The sequence below is a fragment of the Cololabis saira genome, chromosome 1 (assembly GCF_033807715.1).
Source record: "Cololabis saira isolate AMF1-May2022 chromosome 1, fColSai1.1, whole genome shotgun sequence".
NCBI classification, from domain to species: domain Eukaryota; kingdom Metazoa; phylum Chordata; class Actinopteri; order Beloniformes; family Belonidae; genus Cololabis; species Cololabis saira.
In genome coordinates this window covers 52,000,504-52,021,055 of record NC_084587.1, presented here as the reverse complement: position 1 = coordinate 52,021,055, position 20,552 = coordinate 52,000,504, and the positions used below count along the sequence as shown (strand labels likewise).

At 40.2% G+C, this 20,552-nt stretch overlaps 3 protein-coding genes across 3 annotated transcripts in view; all 3 read left to right on the top strand.

Moving 5' to 3' along the window:
- Window positions 1-11,870, top strand: part of LOC133447791 (uncharacterized) — a 779,477-nt gene extending 767,607 nt beyond the window's left edge. Inside the window, exon 5 of the mRNA XM_061726502.1 lies at window positions 11,548-11,870. Coding sequence (XP_061582486.1) covers window positions 11,548-11,870 — 323 coding nt within the window. The remainder of the gene's footprint in view (window positions 1-11,547) is intronic.
- On the top strand, window positions 323-969 carry LOC133448209 (histone H3). Its single transcript, XM_061726539.1, has one exon. It carries the CDS (start codon window positions 333-335, stop codon window positions 741-743), a length of 411 nt encoding a protein of 136 aa, XP_061582523.1. The 5' UTR covers window positions 323-332; the 3' UTR covers window positions 744-969.
- Window positions 11,871-13,042: 1,172 nt separating the features above from the next.
- LOC133448392 (histone H2B-like) lies at window positions 13,043-14,805 on the top strand. The gene is made up of 2 exons (XM_061726868.1): window positions 13,043-13,759; window positions 14,330-14,805. Exon 1 carries the CDS (start codon window positions 13,043-13,045, stop codon window positions 13,415-13,417), a length of 375 nt encoding a protein of 124 aa, XP_061582852.1. The 3' UTR covers window positions 13,418-13,759; window positions 14,330-14,805.
- The last annotated feature ends 5,747 nt before the right edge of the window (window positions 14,806-20,552 follow it).

Genomic DNA, 20,552 nt, shown 5'->3' with positions numbered 1-20,552 from the left:
ATAAAATACATACAAAAACACACATTACGTTTCTAGTGATTGGAGTAAATAAACTAATATATAAAATAGATAAATGAATTAACTAATTTACACAACCGGGACAGAGAGACAGCAGGGGGCGGGGCTCCGGACTAGGCGGGAGTTTTGAAAAGATTCTGTCCAATAAACGGCGCACATTGAGGCGCGAGCTCGTTCTCGGGGGGGGGCGGGGCTGCAGAGCAGAATCCACCAATCAGGAGCGGAGGTCTGGACCGCATCACCGAGTCACACACTTTAAGAGCAGCGAGTCTCGCTTCTCCCAGCATTATCGTCCTGATCCAGAATCAGTCGCCATGGCCAGAACCAAGCAGACCGCTCGTAAGTCCACCGGAGGCAAAGCCCCCAGGAAGCAGCTGGCCACCAAGGCCGCCCGGAAGAGCGCCCCGGCCACCGGCGGAGTGAAGAAGCCTCACCGCTACAGGCCCGGTACCGTGGCTCTGAGGGAGATCCGCCGCTACCAGAAGTCCACGGAGCTGCTGATCCGCAAGCTGCCCTTCCAGCGGCTGGTGAGAGAAATCGCTCAGGACTTCAAGACCGACCTGCGCTTCCAGAGCTCCGCCGTCATGGCCCTGCAGGAGGCCAGCGAGGCTTACCTGGTGGGGCTGTTCGAGGACACCAACCTGTGCGCCATCCACGCCAAGAGGGTCACCATCATGCCCAAAGACATCCAGCTGGCCCGCCGCATCCGCGGGGAGAGAGCTTAGACCGTCTCCCCTGTAACCACAACGGCTCTTTTAAGAGCCACCAACATCACCACTAAAGAGCTGCTTCCAGCAATTTTATTAATAGTTGCTACATTGTTGCAAAGGCAAGCACAACATGATTCCCTCAATTAATAGTTTAGCTCTTCAACTATAATTAATAGGCTACATCTAATGAGCAGTATAAGATCTTAAACATACACTAGTATAATTAGTTTTTATAACCTGTATTCCCTGCATCTCCATCTTTCAGCCCTTTATTTTACATATTTATGGAACAAGACTTTCAAGTTTTAAATTCTGTAAATTTCACATGAAAAAGATAACTATCACAATTAGCATACAAATGGTACATTCATGTGAGTTTAGTGGAATGTACTAATAATAATTGGAGGAAGAACAATAGTGAAAAACATTATTTTCATGTTTATATTTGTTTTTATACCACTGTCATACCAAAACGTTTTTTTTTTTCCCTCTACAGACATCAGGTACTAATCCAGTAGGTTTCCATTGCTGTGCTGCTGTACTTTGACATTTGGGTTAAATAAAAGTTGTTCTAGCAACTTTTTTTTTTTAATCAAAACATTTTTCAAGTAGAAAATGACTAAATTTGATTCAAAGTGCTCAAGATATTAAGACATTGATGGACTGTTTCAAATTTATGACTTGAACTGTAATTAAGAAAGAACTCTTATAAACCTCTTATGCACTCATTTGGTAACGCATTTGAACTTTTAAGTCAAAACCCAAAGAACATTCATAATAATATAAAGCAGGAATATTTAGCATTTCACTCAAAACCTCTGTTGCTTAATAGTTAAGCTCCTTCAACCATTAAAATGTTCACACAGTTCAATTCAATTCAATTCAATTCAATTTTATTTATATAGCGTCTAATACAACAGAGTTGTCTCTAGACCCTTTACAGAGACCCATACCCAGAACATGACCCCCGAGCAGTTATTACATAAACAATGGCAGGTAAAAACTCCCCTAGTGGGAGAAAAACCTTAAGCCAAACAGTGGCAAGGAAAAACTCCCCTTTAGGAGGGAAGAAACCTTGAGCAGGACCAGGCTCATAAGGGGGGACCCTCCTGCCGAGGGCCAGACTGGTGGGTCAGGGATGGCAACAGCACAGCAGGCAGGTGGAAGCAGCTGTAGCACTCGCTGGTAAACGCTGCCCTCTGGTGGTCAAGTCGCGATACTTCGTGATCAGCGTTCCCGTCGTCTCTCGGCAGCAAGCCGTGATGAAGTCGCGGCTTGCTGCTTCATATGTTCATCAGTAATAACTTACAAACTTTCAAAGCAGTCTGCAAAAATCGAGAAAAATCCAGGTTTCACATAATCCAGGGACTAATGAGTAAATAAGGTAGATTTGTGTCATTTATTTAACTGTACGACAGAAAGAGCTGCTTCCATGAATCTCATTACTGTAAAAGATGCTACATTAATTGTGACAAAGCAGAACACGATTCCCTCAATTAATAGTTTTCCTCCTCTTGCACTAATAATTAATAGTTAACATCTAATATGATAAGATCTTAAACATACCCTAGTATCAGGGTTTTTTTTTGTACTTCCATCTGTCAGTCCTTTATTTTATCCCACCAAATCAACAATGATGTTATTTAGTGCACACGTTGTATGATTCCATAATAAAGTATTTTATCTCTATTTAAGCTTGTTCTAAGTTGCCAGGGGCCTCATTTAAAATGGAGTGCGTAGGATTCATACTAAAAGTGCACGTACGCTCAAAAGCCGAAAATGCCGTGCGCAAAAAAAAATCCGGATCAATAAAACCATGTGCACGCAGACTTCCACGCAGTCCAGCTGGAAGGTTGCGCAGCTGAATCCGCCCCTTTACACGCCCAGAAATGCATATGGATGAGCCTGCTGAGCATGCGCAGTGGCTTTCTGCAGCCTGTTTGGCGCAGATCCATGGTTTGGCGTCAGAATGTATGAGAAGTAGCAGCCACCGTGACACTGACTTTCACGGAGACCTAGATGCTGTAGATGACGTGGAGGACAGGAAAACCACATTATTTGGTGGTCACAGTAAAAGTTAGAATAAGTATATAAATAGTATACAATAAAATAAAGTGAGTGAGTGGCAGCACGCCGTTGCTGCGCTGAACCCCGTGAGTTCCCCGGCGCAACAGGGGGACACACGTCCCCCCGTCTTTTCAAAATCATGTTTTTTTTCCCCTTACTTTTTACAGTTTAAAAACTAACGGTAGGATCAGCCTTAAATTGCAAATTATCAAGACACTGTATGAAAGCGATACGAAAACGGCCCCGCAGCCCCGCTCCCCCTCCTCCTCCTCCCCCGTCTCCCCTCAGAGCTGCTCAGGGCGGGTTTATGGTTCCCCGTCACCGACGCAGAGCCTACGCCGTAGGTGCGCGTCGCCGCGTACCCTACGCCGTAGGCTCTGCGTCGTTTTAACTCGGGACCCTAATTTAGGCACCATATACAAGCAGCACGTAAAGGTTTCACGCGCGCGTAAAACTCATATATATGAAAAAAATCTGTGTCCCTTTAGGGAAGAAATGAGGGGCTCCGTGGGGCTCCCTAAACGCAGCCCCTCATTCAGGGCCGTTCCTGACCCATTTGGCGCCCTAGGCAAAATATTTGCTGGCGCCCCCCCACCCCGTTCCCGTCCTGTCCCGTCCACTACTACCACCACACACACACACACACACACACACACACACACACACACAAACGGAATGGCAATTTCTTTAGGATGTATTAAATAATTAAATATATAATATGTAATAAATAAGTAATACAACAACTCAGTGCAGCAATTAAATAAAGAAACAAGTGCAAACACAAACAAAATTTCAAATAGTAAAATAGGTCATGTAAAAGGTATTGCACACAAATAATAACAACTACTACCAATAATAACTATATACAAAATACCCTGTAAAAACCTCAATTTAGCCCACAACATCTTACAATAACAATTTTAACAACAATAACAACAGCATTATAGCCATTGACCGGCTAACATGTTCGCTCCCGTTTTCCCAACAATTATCTAGATTTTCAGCAGACAATCAGAAGTAAGTTTAACAATAAAACGTGAAGATTACTTAAATGCACATGATTGTCAAGGTCAGGGGCGGAGCAGGGGTCCCAGCCTAGGGGGGGCGAAGCATTCTAGATGGGCCCTTGAGGCCTAAACATCCCCGTTAAAACATAATCGCTAAAAAACTGCCACAAATCAGCCGCTCGACACACAACCACAGCAGCAGCAACACGGTCATAACTATTCAAATGAGGTTTCAGCACCATGGATTTACCAGTCATTATGTCAAACCTAATTATAAGCCTAATGCAGAATTTAAGATATAAGTATTAAACTGGAGATCAAAATCTAATGACATCCAGTGATGTCTATGGAAGCTCATTTCCGCCAGTAAAAGAAAAAAATAAGATGAAATCTTAGCCTTAAAAATAAAAATATCCCCATGGTAAGTCATAATTATGACATAAAAAGTCATAATTTCAACCTTTTATCTCATAATTATGACTTTCTATCTCATAATTTCGACTTTCTATCTCATAATTTCGACTTTATATCTCATAATTTCAACTTTATATCTCATAATTTCGAATTTCTATCTCATAATTATGACATTCTATCTCATAATTATGACTTTCTATCTCATAATTATGACTTTCTATCTCATAATTTCGACTTTCTATCTCATAATTATGACTTATCGTGGGGATATTTTTATTTTTAAGGCTAAGTTTTCATCTTAGCCATAGATGTCGGATTCGCTGAGTAGATCAATTCAGACACGTGTGTTCAACCTACACAACAACAGTTTACAATGTGCAACGACATGTATTTAACACATGACAATGTTATCAGAAATAATTAATATTATGACAGCTTACCAATGATGGTTTCATCCAGGGTTGGGCAGAAAACCACAACAAAACATATTTCCATCCACATCAAAACATATTTCCTGCTTTAAGGTTCCTTCTGATACGACAACTGGCTAAAGGCTGATTTATGGTTCTGCGTTACAGCAACGCAGAGCGTAGTGGGTGGGGGAGGGGGCGCCGCACGCGAGTGTGTTGAGGTTAGGGACCGCAGCAAAATTAATTGTGGCTGCCAGAGAGGCAGAAGGATGCAGGCAGGCAGAAATTAAAATTTTAAAAACGATTTCATTATTATTTAAAGACTTTTGGCTATATATGTACTGTTGTTGTTTTTTAGTGTATTCATTTCTAATTTTTCAAAAGTTTATTTAAAAAAAAAAAAAAAAAAAAAAAAAAAAAAAAACAGCTTGTTGCATGGCGCCCCCTGGCATGCTGGCGCCCCTAGCATTTGCCTAACCTGCCCTATGGGCGGAACGGCCCTGCCCTCATTTGTTCTGTCCTAAAGCGGTGGGTGAAGAAGAGGCTGCAGCAGCAGAGTCCTGACTGACAGCTTCACACACAGACGGACACGATCAGCGCTATATTATTTTATTTTATTATTTTATTATTTTAAGCCTGACATATGTTGTGATATGTGATTACATTATTAAGAGTATGACATGAATCTGGCTTCATTTCACCACCTCACAGCCTGCCTCGCCAGTTCCCCGTGTCTTAAGTAAATTCTTACGGGAGGGTCCTAGTTGCCGTAAAGATAAGCAGATTTTTCGGTTAGTTTTTTCTTTTTAGATCCGAGGATTTGCGTAGAAGGCGGCTTCCGCAACTTTCAGGCGTTTTTTCTGCGCAAGCAAGCTTTATAGATGAGGCCCCAGATCTTTCAGGGATCCTTCTGGTCAGGCCTTCACTGGGAATGGAGTCAGCATTTCACATAGTAGAAGCTGGGTGTTTGAAGGCAGCTGTTATGTAGCATCATCCAGTCATAAATGATGTTCATTTACTGGAACCACTTCTGTTGCTTTTTCTCTCCTGACCCACAAATGGTCCCACAGATTTACTGCTTACTTTGTCTCCATGGCTTCATCACTGAGACAAATATTTATATTTATTCTACATATATTTCCCCTCCCAAAGCTCCCGTGAAGAAAGCGGCTCCTAAAGCCAAGAAGCCCGCCGCCTTTTTATATCAAATAGTACAAAATGATCATAAACTCATGTGATTGACTCTATTGTTTATTATGTATATTTTTTTTGTTCAGTTTTAAATAAAAAAAAAAAACATTTTGCAAAGAAAACCCTTCTTTCAGAGTCAGCTGATCTGATGGCAGATCTTAGAAGTTTTACAGAAAGACAAATCTCAACAGTCTCATCAAATGAGAAGAATAATGATGTTCTGAGATTACTTAAAAAATAACGACAGGCTGGTCAGAATTCAGGCTGAAATCAGCCTTATATTTGGGTGTTCCTCAGAGCTATCGTTTATCATTAATTCCTATTCTCACACACAAAAAACTTTCCATATCTTGCTGGGACACAAATTTTCTCCTTCTAACGTCCTCCATCATTACATTTTTTGGTGATGCTTGGTGGGTTTTAGGCTGAGGAGAACAGAAAAACTAGACAATGCATCCTAGAAATTGAACGATCTGCGTGTGTGTTATCCTGGTGCACCAAAAGAAAATCAGAGAAAAGAATCAAATGTTAAGACATGCTTTATTATATCATGCACAATATTTTCCAGCCGGAGGTACATTTGTCTGAAACCAGAGAGGAAGGAGAGAAACGCACACAATCACCAAAAAAAGGAGTTCTTGTTTTTCTATGAGTGGAGGTTTCCAGCCCCATCTATGAGCCAGACACCAAGAAATACACCTAAACATGTCAGTTTTAAGTTATCTCCATGTTGATTTTTTACTTGGGAAACTCAGAAAAAAAGTGTAAACAGTCAGGACTTCAAACAACAGGACTGTTATGGAAATGTTTTATTTACAGTTACCAAGAACGATTTCTAAGTGCTCACATGAACTACAAAAGACATAAATCTACAGATCGCACCAGGTCCTCCCTTAAAACAGTCCCCATCATGAAAAAACCCTCACAAAGACAAGGAACCTCGTGTCAGGCTCCAGGACACGCTACAGCACGGAAGAGGTCAAAAAGGCCAAATGGTCGGGGCCTAAAGCTCATAATAGCATCTATAGAAAGTCCTTTAAGCAATTTCATAAAATCCTAACAAAATAATCCAATATTTCTTCAAATATAATTAAAACTAAGTTTTAACATTGAAAAACTCATAGGTGTTGCTTCAGAAAACAGTTTTATTTGTCCACTTGAAGGTTCTTTTTAATATTATTTTTTTTATTTCAAGCATCATGTGTACTTGTTAAACCCACAGGAAATAACAAAATCTTATTTTTTTTATCTTATTTGTGCCGCTCAGCACAGTCCAAATCACATCATTAAGTTTGAAAGTGGTGGATCTCATCAGCAACATCTATGAGTCTGGAGAGCAGAGGTCAATCACCTGGTGGACTCGTGTCAGGACGGTGTCAAAGAGATAGAGGTTGATTCCAGGTGAAAATCCGCTGATCGCTCCCTCTGAACATCAGTGGCTCAACAGTTGAGGTCGGCAGCAGTCTGAAGGTCATGATGGACGTGGCTGGGGATTTCTCCGGGACCCATAACACCAGTACCATGACCAATAAGCCCAACAGTGTCTACATTATCTATGCAACCTGAAGAAGACCAGCTTCTCCCCGCTGTGGAGAATAAAAATAATATATGTGTGTGAAAACATAACCAATTTTAAATTGTGTGTTTTAATTTTGCAGCTAATTATTAATGCATTCAAATTGTTGTTTTTGCATAAAGGAATCACTTAGTAGCTAAGGTTAATGGAAAATTCCTGTATGCATGTAATGTTCAACTAATAAATACAGCTATTGTTAAAGAACTGTGCAACAGGACAGAAGGTTTAGCAGTTGTTTAACACAGATTACAACTAAAAGATTTTGTGGACTCCATGAAAATGACTCCCTGTATAACAGAGAGAAAATCCAGTCCTCTCAACGTTTTCAACAGGAACGAAGGGTTTCATGGTAGGGAGGAAAAGGGATGGCTACTGTGTATGTATGGCACTGACTGTTAGATTTTCTGAGTTTCTGAGTCTGGGTTATAAGTTTATGCGCTTCCCACTCCGCGCTCAGACACGACTTGTAAAGGTGAGTGTGTTTCCATTCAGCTGCAAGTTTCAATGTTGTTGATTTTGAAATACTGGTCTGTGACTCATAATCGTGTTCTTCTTGTCAGCTGACGAGAGAGATAGAGTAGTAACGCAGAGTAAAATAGGGAAATCTAATCTCTCGACAGCTCCCATCCTGACCACATTCTTAACCTTCGTCTGGTGTTAGGGTCGCCACCGACCCGTTCTTAAGTTTTAAAATCATAAAACTACCACAAAAATTTGTTTATTGCATCAAGGCTTTTTGACTTTGTCAGGAACCTCTATTTCAACAAAATAATATTAAAAAAAATGTTGTCACTAAATTATAAAATGCTCTGGTTGAAATTGTTACCTTTGTGGGGTTAGGGTCGGTTTCGACCCGGTTATAAAATTATGCTTATAAAGCAATAATTAGAGCCAAAACTGAAATCATAAGTGCACTGTCAGACAGTCAGCTCCTCTCCCAGTCATGTGAGCTTCAGTGGATTCTCATTTTGGATTTTTGTTTTCCAGTTTACCTGCACATAAACAAAAGCAAATAAAGTCGGGCATGTCCAGCCATGTAGGTCAATTCACTCATTTCACTTGCAGAGTGCACATCTCCAGTTTGCAGCATGCAAAGATGGGAAGAAGATTTACAGTAAGCCAAGTTCTGGACTATATTTTTCTTGAAAATGAGAGAGACGACAATGAGCAGCGTAGTGATGCAGAGGAGCAGGATTCTGAGGAGGAAGACGATGTGGAGTATCATCCAGAAGATACTGACACATCTGGTGAGTCTGACGAGGAGGTCACTGGTGCTGAAGCTTCTCCTGCTGAAAAATTAAAGTCCAAAAAGCGAAAGATACTTTGGAGCTCAGTACCTCATGATGTACATGGCAGGGCAGCTGCTGAAAATGTCATCAAAAAGACCCCTGGAATCACAAGGTTTGCTGTGACAAGAGTCAGTAATATCAAAACATGTTTTGAGCTATTTAGGCCATTGCCAATAAAAAGAGTCATAATTGCTATGACAAACCTTGAAGGGAAAAAAGTCCATGGCGACATGTGGAAAGACATGGATGAGGAATGCCTGGATGCTTATATTGGTGTTCTTCTTCTTGCTGGAGTGTACAGATCCTGCAATGAATCCACTGATCTCTGGGATGCATCGACAGGCAGAAATATTTTCCGGGCAACAATGTCACTTCAGACCTTTCGAATGATATCACGAGTCCTCAGATTTGACAACAAGGATACCAGAACAAGATCTGACGAGCTTGCCCCCATCAGGGATGTCTGGGAGAAATGGGTGCAGCTCCTTCCACTGATGTTCAACCCAGGGCCAGAGGTGACAGTGGATGAACGTCTTCTCCCTTTCCCAGAAAAATGCCCCCACTTGTGACAATTTTTTAAAGTTCTATTGTTGAAAAAATACTTTTTTTCCATTTCCTTGAGGTAAATGTATATGGGTCGAAATTGACCCATAACACCATAGATGTTACTATAGTTAATAATATTAAAATGAAAAAATAAATGAAACAAATTTATTTAAGAGACGTGTTCTAATACCCCTCAGTAATAGCCAGGTAACACAATAACCATTTATTTATTCATATGATTCTCTTGAGGCTCATTTGACCAGTTTTTTAAATTGAAATCAAAGGCTATACTGACAAAAAAAGGCCCAGAGTTCCCACACCAAATATATTAAAACCAATATTTTCATGGATAAGGAAGCCTAACAATGTAACCAAGAGATGAGAAACAAATTGGATGATGGATAATTGCTTTTAGTGTATTTTAGAGATGATTTAAAACACGGGTCAAAACCGACCCGTTAACATCGGAGATGGTAACGGAAAGCTAACACCAGACGAAGGTTAAGCGGCTGCCATTGAGAGCGTCCCCTGTGGACTGTATCACCATCTGCTCTGGGAACAGCACAATCGGTGAGTGGGGATCCCAGCAGCAGACATGCAGACAACCCTTATCAGCGTTGTGTAAATGTGACATACACAAAAGTCTAGTCACATTTTTGTTTTATTATATACCTTTTTTTCATGTTGTTTAGCCTTTAATGAGCATTGGGAATAAACAGGGATCAGTATCCCAGGAATACACATATTCCACCTTCCACCACCAGGTGGCGCCTCGACACGTTTTTTTTTCTCACAATTCTTTATTTCAAATTGTCAACAATATATTATAAAACAAACAAAACATATATAGAAACAGTTGATGCCAGGGGATTAGTCACAGACAGAAATTATAGATCAGTTCAAAAAAATGTTATACATAGTACATAACTTAGTGGTTTGGATGGCTTTTCTATTTTTAGAATATTGGATTGTTGTAATGTATTGTTTGAATTCATTTTTAAAGGCCGGGAAAGATGGTATGTGATTAGAGAATTTAGATTTGTGAATATGATATTTTACAAGTAACAAAATTAAATTGATGATGTAAAATTGATTTGCTTTTCTAGAGGTGTAAGAAAAGAATCCAAACAATCCATTTTCATATGAAGGCGCCTCGACACGTTGAGAGGTCGGTTTGGCAGGTGTGACGTCACCATCTTCCCTTCAGATGCGCAAGGAAGAGAGAGCGAAAAGCACTAAAACTGATTCTGTCCCGTGTTTTTCCCTGTTTATTCAGGTAAATATAACGTTTGGATTTGAAACAAGTTTATTAGGAGCACTTTATACTTTAAAGCAAAAACCGGACCTGGTTTAATGACATGAAATGACATGACTTTGTATTAGTTCGATGTATATAGCGGAAATGTAGGATTCTACACTTATTTTTATGCCAGCGGCCGTTACAGCCGTTACGGCCGTTTACTACGTGACTTGTTGGTTGTTTTCATTGCTATTATTTTGTATGTAGCTCCCTTTAGTTGTAAATGCTCCTGTTTTGTGTTCCATGTGTGAATTACTGTTAAAAATAAAGAAGTATATTTCCGTGTTCTTTATATATTGTTAATTCTCTTCAGTTCTGCCTTGAAATACATCTAGTTTTCTTTATACATTGTATTTTATCAATGTAGAGTTAACCTATTATCAAAACAGAAGGAATTCAGTTTAGTTTCATGATTGTATAAATACGTTTTTAGTTATGGGACAGTTTAAAATAACAACACAGTTATTAGGGATGTAACAATATAAAAAATGATTAATTCTATGCAATAAGTAACATGATTGTGGGGAAAAAAGCAAACATGATTACAGTATGTTGGAGATGAGGAAGAGAAAACATATGTGAATATGAACATGAATGAATAGAAGAAGGTATTGTAATGATTAAGACATATATGACTGAAGGAAATATGAGGTATTGATATTTTGTGAAAATTATTGATAATAAAACAGATGCGCAAGGAAGAGAGAGCGAAAAGCACTAAAACTGACTCTGTCCCGTGTTTTCTCCTGTTTATTCAGGTTTACCTGGCAGAACAGTTTAAAAAAATATATAATCTGTTACAAAGCCACATCCTGGGCGTGTAACACAAACCTGTGGAAGGTTGTACTGACAAATGTAACGTTGTTTTACCACTAGGGGGCGCTAGAAAACTGGACTGTGTAATCATTAACAAACAACAGAACTGCGAACAAGAGTAACCCGCCCCTGTCTTCTATCACGTCCTCAGAAAGGAGTTAATAACGTGGTGAACGTAGTTCCAGCTCAGTTGTTGACTAACTTCATATTCAACATGAGCGGACGAGGAAAAGGAGGAAAGGGTCTCGGTAAAGGAGGCGCTAAGCGTCACCGCAAAGTCCTCCGTGACAACATCCAGGGAATCACCAAACCCGCCATCCGCCGTCTGGCTCGCCGCGGGGGGGTGAAGCGTATCTCCGGTCTGATCTACGAGGAGACCCGCGGTGTGCTGAAGGTCTTCCTGGAGAACGTGATCCGTGATGCCGTCACCTACACCGAGCACGCAAAGAGGAAGACGGTGACCGCCATGGATGTGGTGTACGCGCTCAAGAGACAGGGACGCACCCTGTACGGATTCGGGGGTTAAACCAACCAAACGTCAAACAACGGCCCTTTTCAGGGCCACCCACCTTTTTTACAAGGGCAAAATTTCCTTTTTCATGTACCATACTACCACTTTAGTTTCGTGATTTAATTGTTTTCCAATAAGTTTTAATAATATAAGTAATTTGTCTGCCAAATCTGCATACAAGAACTGTGTAAGATCTCAACAACTTCATACTTTGATCAACTTTTCAACCCGAGAACGTTCTGTCTAGACAATGAGCATGAGACTGGTGGTTTGTGTCTCTGTAAAGTAGGAATGAACTGCAGAACATGAACACAACACCGCTGAGCCGGGATGTACCAAGTGTACAAGAGTGGAGGGATTTCTTACAATGGAACATTCCACTACATATCTGTATCTATACATTTACTAATTTTCAGAACTTTACGAAAACGATTTCCCAAATACAAAATTACACATCGATTATATTGGTAAATAAGTGTTTTCAACGTCTTAAACGAAGTCACCATTTGACTTTTGATTTGATTTGATTTATTTTATCTTTGTACATGTGAAGGAAAAACACTTCATGAGAAGTTTAAGAAAACAAAACAACTTAATGTAGTAGTGTTTGGACCGAAAAGGCAAAGCGCTCTCTAGTTCATCTGAAACACCACAATCTTTGCCTCTTTTCATAAATTTAATTCAATTCAATTCAATTATTTATTTATATAGCGTCTAATACAACAGATTTCTCTAGACGCTTTCCAGAGATCCAGAACATGAGCATAAACATAAACATAAACCCCCGAGCAATTATTATATAAACAATGGCAGGTAAAAACTCCCGTAGTGGAGTTTTTCTACTCCCGTAGTGGAGTTTTTACCTAGAATTTATTTATTTATATATTTATATATATTTATATTTATTATTTAGAATTTAATTCTAAATTCTTTAATTTATAATTTAAGAGAACAATCTAATATTTTGCTATATTATATTGGATTGTAAAAAAAGAGGGTTTCGGCAGTTTCCCGCTCTTCTTTCTCTCCACTGAGAGCCACCAGTTTAAATTAAGACAGACTCCATCCGTGACGTCAGAGCCACTGGACCAATCACAGACGGGAGACTGCGCTGCTGTTTTGCATGTGGAGGGAATGAAATCAGCCTCTCTGACCGAAGCAGTTCATTCGTTTCTGAAGAAGGAAATATGCCTGAACCCGCCAAGTCCGCGCCCAAGAAGGGCTCCAAGAAAGCCGTGACCAAGACCGCCGGGAAAGGCGGCAAGAAGAGGAGAAAGAGCAGGAAGGAGAGCTACGCCATCTACGTGTACAAGGTGCTGAAGCAGGTCCACCCCGACACCGGCATCTCCTCCAAGGCCATGGGCATCATGAACTCGTTCGTCAACGACATCTTTGAGCGCATCGGCTCCGAAGCGTCTCGTCTGGCTCACTACAACAAACGCTCCACCATCACCTCCAGGGAGATCCAGACCGCCGTGCGCCTCCTGCTGCCCGGGGAGCTGGCCAAGCACGCCGTGTCCGAGGGAACCAAGGCCGTCACCAAGTACACCAGCTCCAAGTAGACCAACACCCAATACAAACCAACGGCTCTTTTCAGAGCCACACACACAATCTGGAGAGCTTGTGATTTATTCAGTTTGTCAACAATTACTAAAGGATAATGATTGTGGTGTCTTAAAGCAGCACAACGGAACTTTCAGCTTTGTTGAGTTTGGCGCCTCCTTTGGACAAAAATCGGTAGTGCTTTACCAGAAAGAACACTCCATTTCCCATGAGCACCAGCGCGTACTGCCGGAAAACCCCCGTCCCCGCCGCTGCATTTGTTTTGATGAGAGAAGACGGGACGGACTTTCAAAAATACTTTTCTGTTTTCAGCGGTCGTTTGCAGGATGGATAATGAAGAGGTAATGTATCTATTTTTGGCTAAACAATATAATATGACGATGTTGAAAAACACTAAGTTCAACTTGGTTTTATTAAGTTGTTTCAGCGAGATAATGCGCCCTACAAACTCATACGCTCTGCACCTTTTTCCTTTCAGGGTTTTTAGAGGGACTTCGTCATAAATTAGTAGTCCAACATACTTACTGACAAAATAAAAAAATACTTTATAACCTGTGAATAACTGAATGCCCATTCCTTATATTTTGCAGATCAGCCCTGCACAATTTTACAGCTCTCAGGAAAAATACTAGAACATTTCTATACATTTTCTTCGCATTGCATTATTTCCTCTAGTGCTGTAATTCTATTCAATTGTATTATTATTTTATAAAGCTTCCTCATTGCGAATTACACATTTTTATGATCACTATTATTTCTCTGTCTGTTGTTGATATTGTCAGTAATTTTAGAATTACCAAAACCCAAGACGAATCCCCAGTATGTGAAAACATTCTAATTTTGATTCTTATTGATCATAGAATTCTACATTTACATTTGTATCATAACAATTCTGTCTCTTGTTTTATCAGGAATCTGCTGTTCGTGAGAACACCTCTACCTCTGCATCATCAGAGTTTGAACCCCCACAAAGACAGAACCGACACGCAGCATATATATCATATATATATGCATATATATATACATATCGCCAGTGCTCTGGCAGCATGATGTTTGGAAAATAAGAGACACCTTTCCAGACCCAATGGGACAGTACACTGGTTTCAGGGCTCCCTGTCTTCTCTAGAATGGAACCTTTATGAGGATTACTGCAAATATTTTGATATTGTTTTTTTTTTGTTTTGTTCCATTTTTTCCTGTACAGTTGTCTTTGTGTGTTTAAAATAAAGACATTTGTGCAAAACAAGACATACTTTTATTTACACACCTTTCAGAAAATAGAACATTCTTGAACTTTGTCATTTGCATAGTGACAGCAGTTATCCCATACATACTTATTATAAACAATAAGTAATCTGTATCACAGTAGCAGTAATGAACAACTGTATGACAGGATAAATTACTGTGAATAAAGTAAACAAGTGTAAATAGAAAAATAAACTAAAAATAATGAACTGATAATAAAAACTGAACTATGAAACAGTGTAAGAAGTTACTGTAAATAAATACAATGACTATAGTAGCAGTAGCATCTTGTGTCCATCCATGTTTCGTGCTGGGAGAGTCCGCGTGTGATTCACTGCTGGAGTGTAGGAGAACCTTCCCTGCATGAGGATGTGATTCTGGAAGTTTTCCAGATCTGATGTAGTCCTGCAGAGTGTGAGAATAAAGATACAAAAGCATTATGTCTTTCTGATAATTACTGACCTATAAATCATTCAACATATTTTGTTGATCACAAGTTTGAATTTTTTTCTTTGTTGAAGTCACTGTAATTATGCAGAAAGTAAAAGCAAGTTATGTATAGCTATAGAAAAATTAGAGAAATGTATATATTTATACACTCACAAGATAAAACGACACATTATAAACACCATAAGGTTTCTTTTACTACTCTTGTTATTATTTTAATATAATTCCAACAAAGTAGATTTATTTTTTATGATTATATGGTGTTTATATTGTATTTTTTCATCTGGAAGTGTATACTTTGCCTATATATTTCATTTTTCTGGCTATATTTTACTATATCTACAAATGTGTTGCTTTTACCATCAGTGTATAAGTATCTGTATATACAGACCTGAAGAGTCAAAAGGTTTACATAGATATTGACATTTGATACAACACTTACACCAGCTGTAGTAGTTTCAAGATAATTGTTTTTGTAAAACACACTGACATAGGTGTTGACAAAAGTGCATACCTGGAGGTGATGAACGTCTTTACATCCTTCAACCATCTCGTCCAAGACGACGGCTACAAGGGCTTGTAGCGAGTGAACGCCGGGCCAATGTTTATTCTCCACCGGGCATTTAGCTTGTTACTCTCCCGCTTTCTTTTTTTCGCCTCCTCCGCTCCGTTAAAACTTTTATTTTCTTCGTTTTTTTCGCTGCTTCGGCCATGATACCAGCTCCTCGTTTAGCTCACCACCAGCTTCTGCTGAGCTCAGCCTCTGCGCTCCAAGCCCCGCCCATTTTAGTCTCGACTACGAATCGGGAAGGAGGGGGAAGTGACGTATGTGCCGTAAAGCAGTCAAAGTCGTAAAATTTGTAGTTTTTTAGTGTGGCAGGGTTCCTACCATGCTCCTCAAAGTTACATAGTGCCAGTGAAAGCAATACAGACCCCCTCAGATCATGACAGAGGTGTCATTAAACCTGTTGGAAGTTGATGTACCATCACAATGACTCTGGAAATATGATATTAAGGTGGAAAAGTTACGTAGTGTCGCTTTAAGAGCGTTAAATGATTAACAGCATCACATCAACACCAGTACTAAAACCAGACAGCTAAACTACATTTCCTGCGGGTATGAATTTGTGAGGGGGGAAATGATTTTAAATAAACTTATATTACTGATGTAACATCAGGAGTTTGATTTTTTTTTTTTTTTTTTTTTTTTTTAATTTAAACTCTGACAAGGAACATAGTGTATGCTTGGTGTGACACCCAAGTGTATGTGCATAATCGCTGCATTGGTTTTAGTTGAGTTTTAGTCATTTAAAATAACTATTTCAGTTGCATTTTGTGTTCAAACTATAGTAGAAACAGTTACTGCGTTACGCCACCAGGGGGCATTAAGAACTGCTGAATAAGCCTTGGGCGTTGTGCAAAGTGATATCCGTCCACCGATGAGACTTTATTCAACCTTCGGATGCACAACATGGGTCAAAAATGAGTCAGACACATGAGCCTTTTTTTTTTTTTTTTAACAGCTAAAATAAATACAGGGATGAAATCTGTGAGCAGCACCTTCTAAATCAGGACCAGTCATTTGTACAGGGTAGTAAACATTTATTTCCAGGTATTTCGATTTAGATATAGATTTGCAGACTTACCAGTCTGCAAAATGTTCTTATACTTAATCTGGACTTGTTGCCAAATCCTGTCTGTTCCAGTCATGTTCTTACTGTATAAATTTTCAATTCAATTCAATTTTATTTATATAGCGTCTAATACAACAAAAGTTGTCTCTAGACGCTTTCCAGAGACCCATACCCAGAACATGACCCCCGAGCAGTTATTACATGAACAATGGCAGGTAAAAACTCCCCTAGTGGGAGAAAAACCTTAAGCCAAACAGTGGCAAGGAAAAACTCCCCTTTAGGAGGGAAGAAACCTTGAGCAGGACCAGGCTCATAAGGGGGGACCCTCCTGCCGAGGGCCAGACTGGTGGGTCACTGGTGGGACGGCAGCAGCACAGCAGGCAGGTGGAAGCAGCAACGGGATGACCAGGGGTGGGGACCGCAGGCCAGCACGCAGCTCCCGAAGCTCCGGCCCAATCAGCAAGCCCCAGGTTAGGTGCAGGGTCGGGGAAAGGTTGAGAAGGGGCAGGGCCAGGGAGAGGAGTCTTGACGGACAAACCTCTCCCCCGCCTGCCCGGGCCGTTACCCTGCCCCCCTCACTCCCACGCTGCAGGTTCCGGTGTCCGGCAAAGGATGCTGCAACATGGACAAAAGAGAGAAAAGGGAGGAGAAGGGGGGGCCAGCACAAGAAACTACAGGAACGACTCTGGCACACTAGAGTTTACACTACCTAGAGATTTACCAACACCAGCTAGAGGTTTACTAAACACTAACTAAAGGCTTTACTAAACAGAAATGTTTTAAGTTTAGTTTTAAAGGTGGAGGTGGTGTCAGCCTCCTTAACCCAGATTGGAAGTTGGTTCCATAGTAATGGTGCCTGATAGCAGAACGCCCGCCCTCCAAATCTACATTTAGGTACTGTAGGAACTACGAGTAAACCTGCACTCTGAGAATGGAGAGCTCTGACAGGAAAATAAGGCACTATCAGGCCTTGCAAATAATGCGGAGCTAAGCCGTTTTGGGCTTTATACGCAAGTAATAACATTTTAAATTGGATTCTGAATTTTACCGGTAGCCAATGGAGCGACGCTAACACTGGAGAGACGTGGTCTCTCCTGATGATTCCTGTCAGCACTCGTGCTGATGCATTCTGGATCAGCTGGAGCCTATTCAGCAAATTACTTGGACATCCTGCTAACAACACATTACAGTAATCTAGTCTAGAAGATACAAACGCATGAACTAGTTTTTCTGCATCACTCTGCGAGAGGATTTTCCTAATCTTTGCAATATTACGGAGATGGAAAAACGCTATTTTACAAACCTGATTAATATATGGTTTAAACGACAAATCCTGATCGAAAACAACACCAAGGTTTCTCACAGTTGCACTGGAAGCCATCGCAATACCATCTAGTCCCTTCCTAAGATGCTCTGGACCAAGAATGATAACCTCTGTTTTATCTGAATTTAGAAGCAAGAAATTTCTGGACATCCAGTCCTTGATGTCCCTAAGACATGCCTGAAGTTTAACTAACAGTTCTGTTTCATCCGGCTTCATAGACAAGTAGAGCTGCGTATCATCAGCATAACAATGAAAGTGTATGCCGTGATTCTGGATTATACTTCCCAATGGCTGCATGTATAAACTGAACAAGATTGGCCCTAGCACTGAACCCTGCGGAACACCATAACAGACCCTTGACTGTTCTGAAGAAACCTCATGTACATGAACAAACTGGAAACTGTCAGATAGATATGATTTAAACCAACATAGAGCTGTCCCTTTAATCCCAACAACATGCTCTAACCTGTGCAGTAAAATGCCATGATCCACAGTGTCAAAAGCAGCACTGAGGTCCAGTAGAACCAGTATGGACACTAATCCCTTATCTGAGGCCATAAGAAGGTCATTCGTGACTCGAACCAGTGCTGTGTCTGTGCTATGATGCATTCTGAACCCTGACTGAAAGACTTCAAACAGATCATTTCTATACAAATAGTCACATAACTGGCTTGAAACTGCCTTTTCCAGAATTTTAGATACAAATGCAAGGTTGGAAATTGGTCTATAATTAGCTAAGGTGTCTGGGTCAAGAGAAGGTTTTTTAAGTAAAGGTTTAATTACTGCGACTTTGAAAACCTGTGGTACATATCCTGAACTTAGGGATAGGTTAATTTGGTCCAGTATTGTCGTACCAATAAGAGAAAAAATATGTTTGAATAGTCGAGTCGGGATGGGGTCTAACATACATGTGGTTGACTTAGCTCTATTAACGAGTGAGGTCAGCTCAGGGAGGTCTATAGGATCAAAACAGTCTAGAGATAAGTCAGAGCCTAGGGAAGTCGCTAAAGCTGAAGAAACACCTACAACCGGCTGGTTGATTTCTTCTCTAATTCTCGTGATTTTACTGTTGAATAAGCTCATAAAGTCCTCACTACTTAGAGCTGCAGGAATGCACGGCTCAACAGAGTTGTGACTCTTTGTCAGCCTGGCTACAGTGCTGAACAGAAAACGTGGGTTACTTTTGTTATCCTCTATCAACGTTGAATAATAAGCTGTTCTTGCTTTGCGAATGGCTTTTTTATATACTATTAGAATATCTTTCCATTCACGATAAGAGTCTACAGACTTACAAGAGTGCCACTTCCTTTCCATTTTACGCACGTTTTGTTTCAACATGCGGATATCTGAATTATATCAGGGAGTTAAGCTCCTGTGGCTAGAAACCCTCCTTTTCAAAGGAGCAACTTCATCTAAAGCTGAATGCAACAAATCAGCAGTGTTACTAACAAGAAAATCAACATCAGAGGTAGAACCCAGGCCACTGGCCTCGACTACATCACTATTTTGCACTGTCGTAAGATAAGCAATGGCCTCCCTAAATTTAACAATAACTTCATCAGACAAACATCTGCTAAAATAATACTCCTATTTTGCACTTCAACATCAACAAAATTAAATTCAAACGTTATTAAGTAATGGTCGGATAAAAGGGAGTTTACAGGTGACACCAACAGACCATCAGTTTCAACACCGTAGGTGAGAACGAGATCGAGAGTATGATTAAAACAGTGCGTCGGTTTATCCACTTTTTGTGAGATACCCATTGATTCTAGAAGAGAATCGAAGGCTAATTTAAGATTATCGCTAAATATTGATAAAATGTGTCACCAAAAAAAACAACAGATTAATCATCTGTCAGATTTACACATTACATTATAGACTTCCACCAATGAAGGTTAACAACTTTAAAGTTGTTAATCTGAGCAAATGTCCGGTAGATCCATGAATAATATGATTGTAACTTAAGAGTAGTGGTTAGAAAATGTGTGTTTTTGTTAGGTTTAACACAGCATTACATAAATTCATAATGAGGAAAGACACAAAGACTACCTTGGAATGGGTTTTTAGCGCACTCCTGCAGGAGGGGGGAGAGCAGAGGAGTGCAGGGCAACTGCCTTCATTGAGATCTCCTGAGCTTCCCCAAGATCCTCCCTCTAGAAGATGCTTTTATTAAGAAACTTTGACAGGAATTGATCATATAAGGACAATGCATAGTAAACAGTAGACAGTAGACATTGGGTAGTGGACAATGGGTGGAAGTGATAACGTTTGATTGAGTCCTGACATTACAGTGGTCAACTGTCACAGGACAGTTCAAAACCTAGTAGATCAGGAAGTGGCTGATGTGGCTTCTGTTAGCCACGCATGTGACAGTTTCACAATGACAAAACAAGTTCAAAGGTTGATTTACCTCACAGTTTTAGGCTATTTAGGCATTCAGGCGTTGTTGCTCCTTTATAAATTCTTTTTCTTTATTCGTTT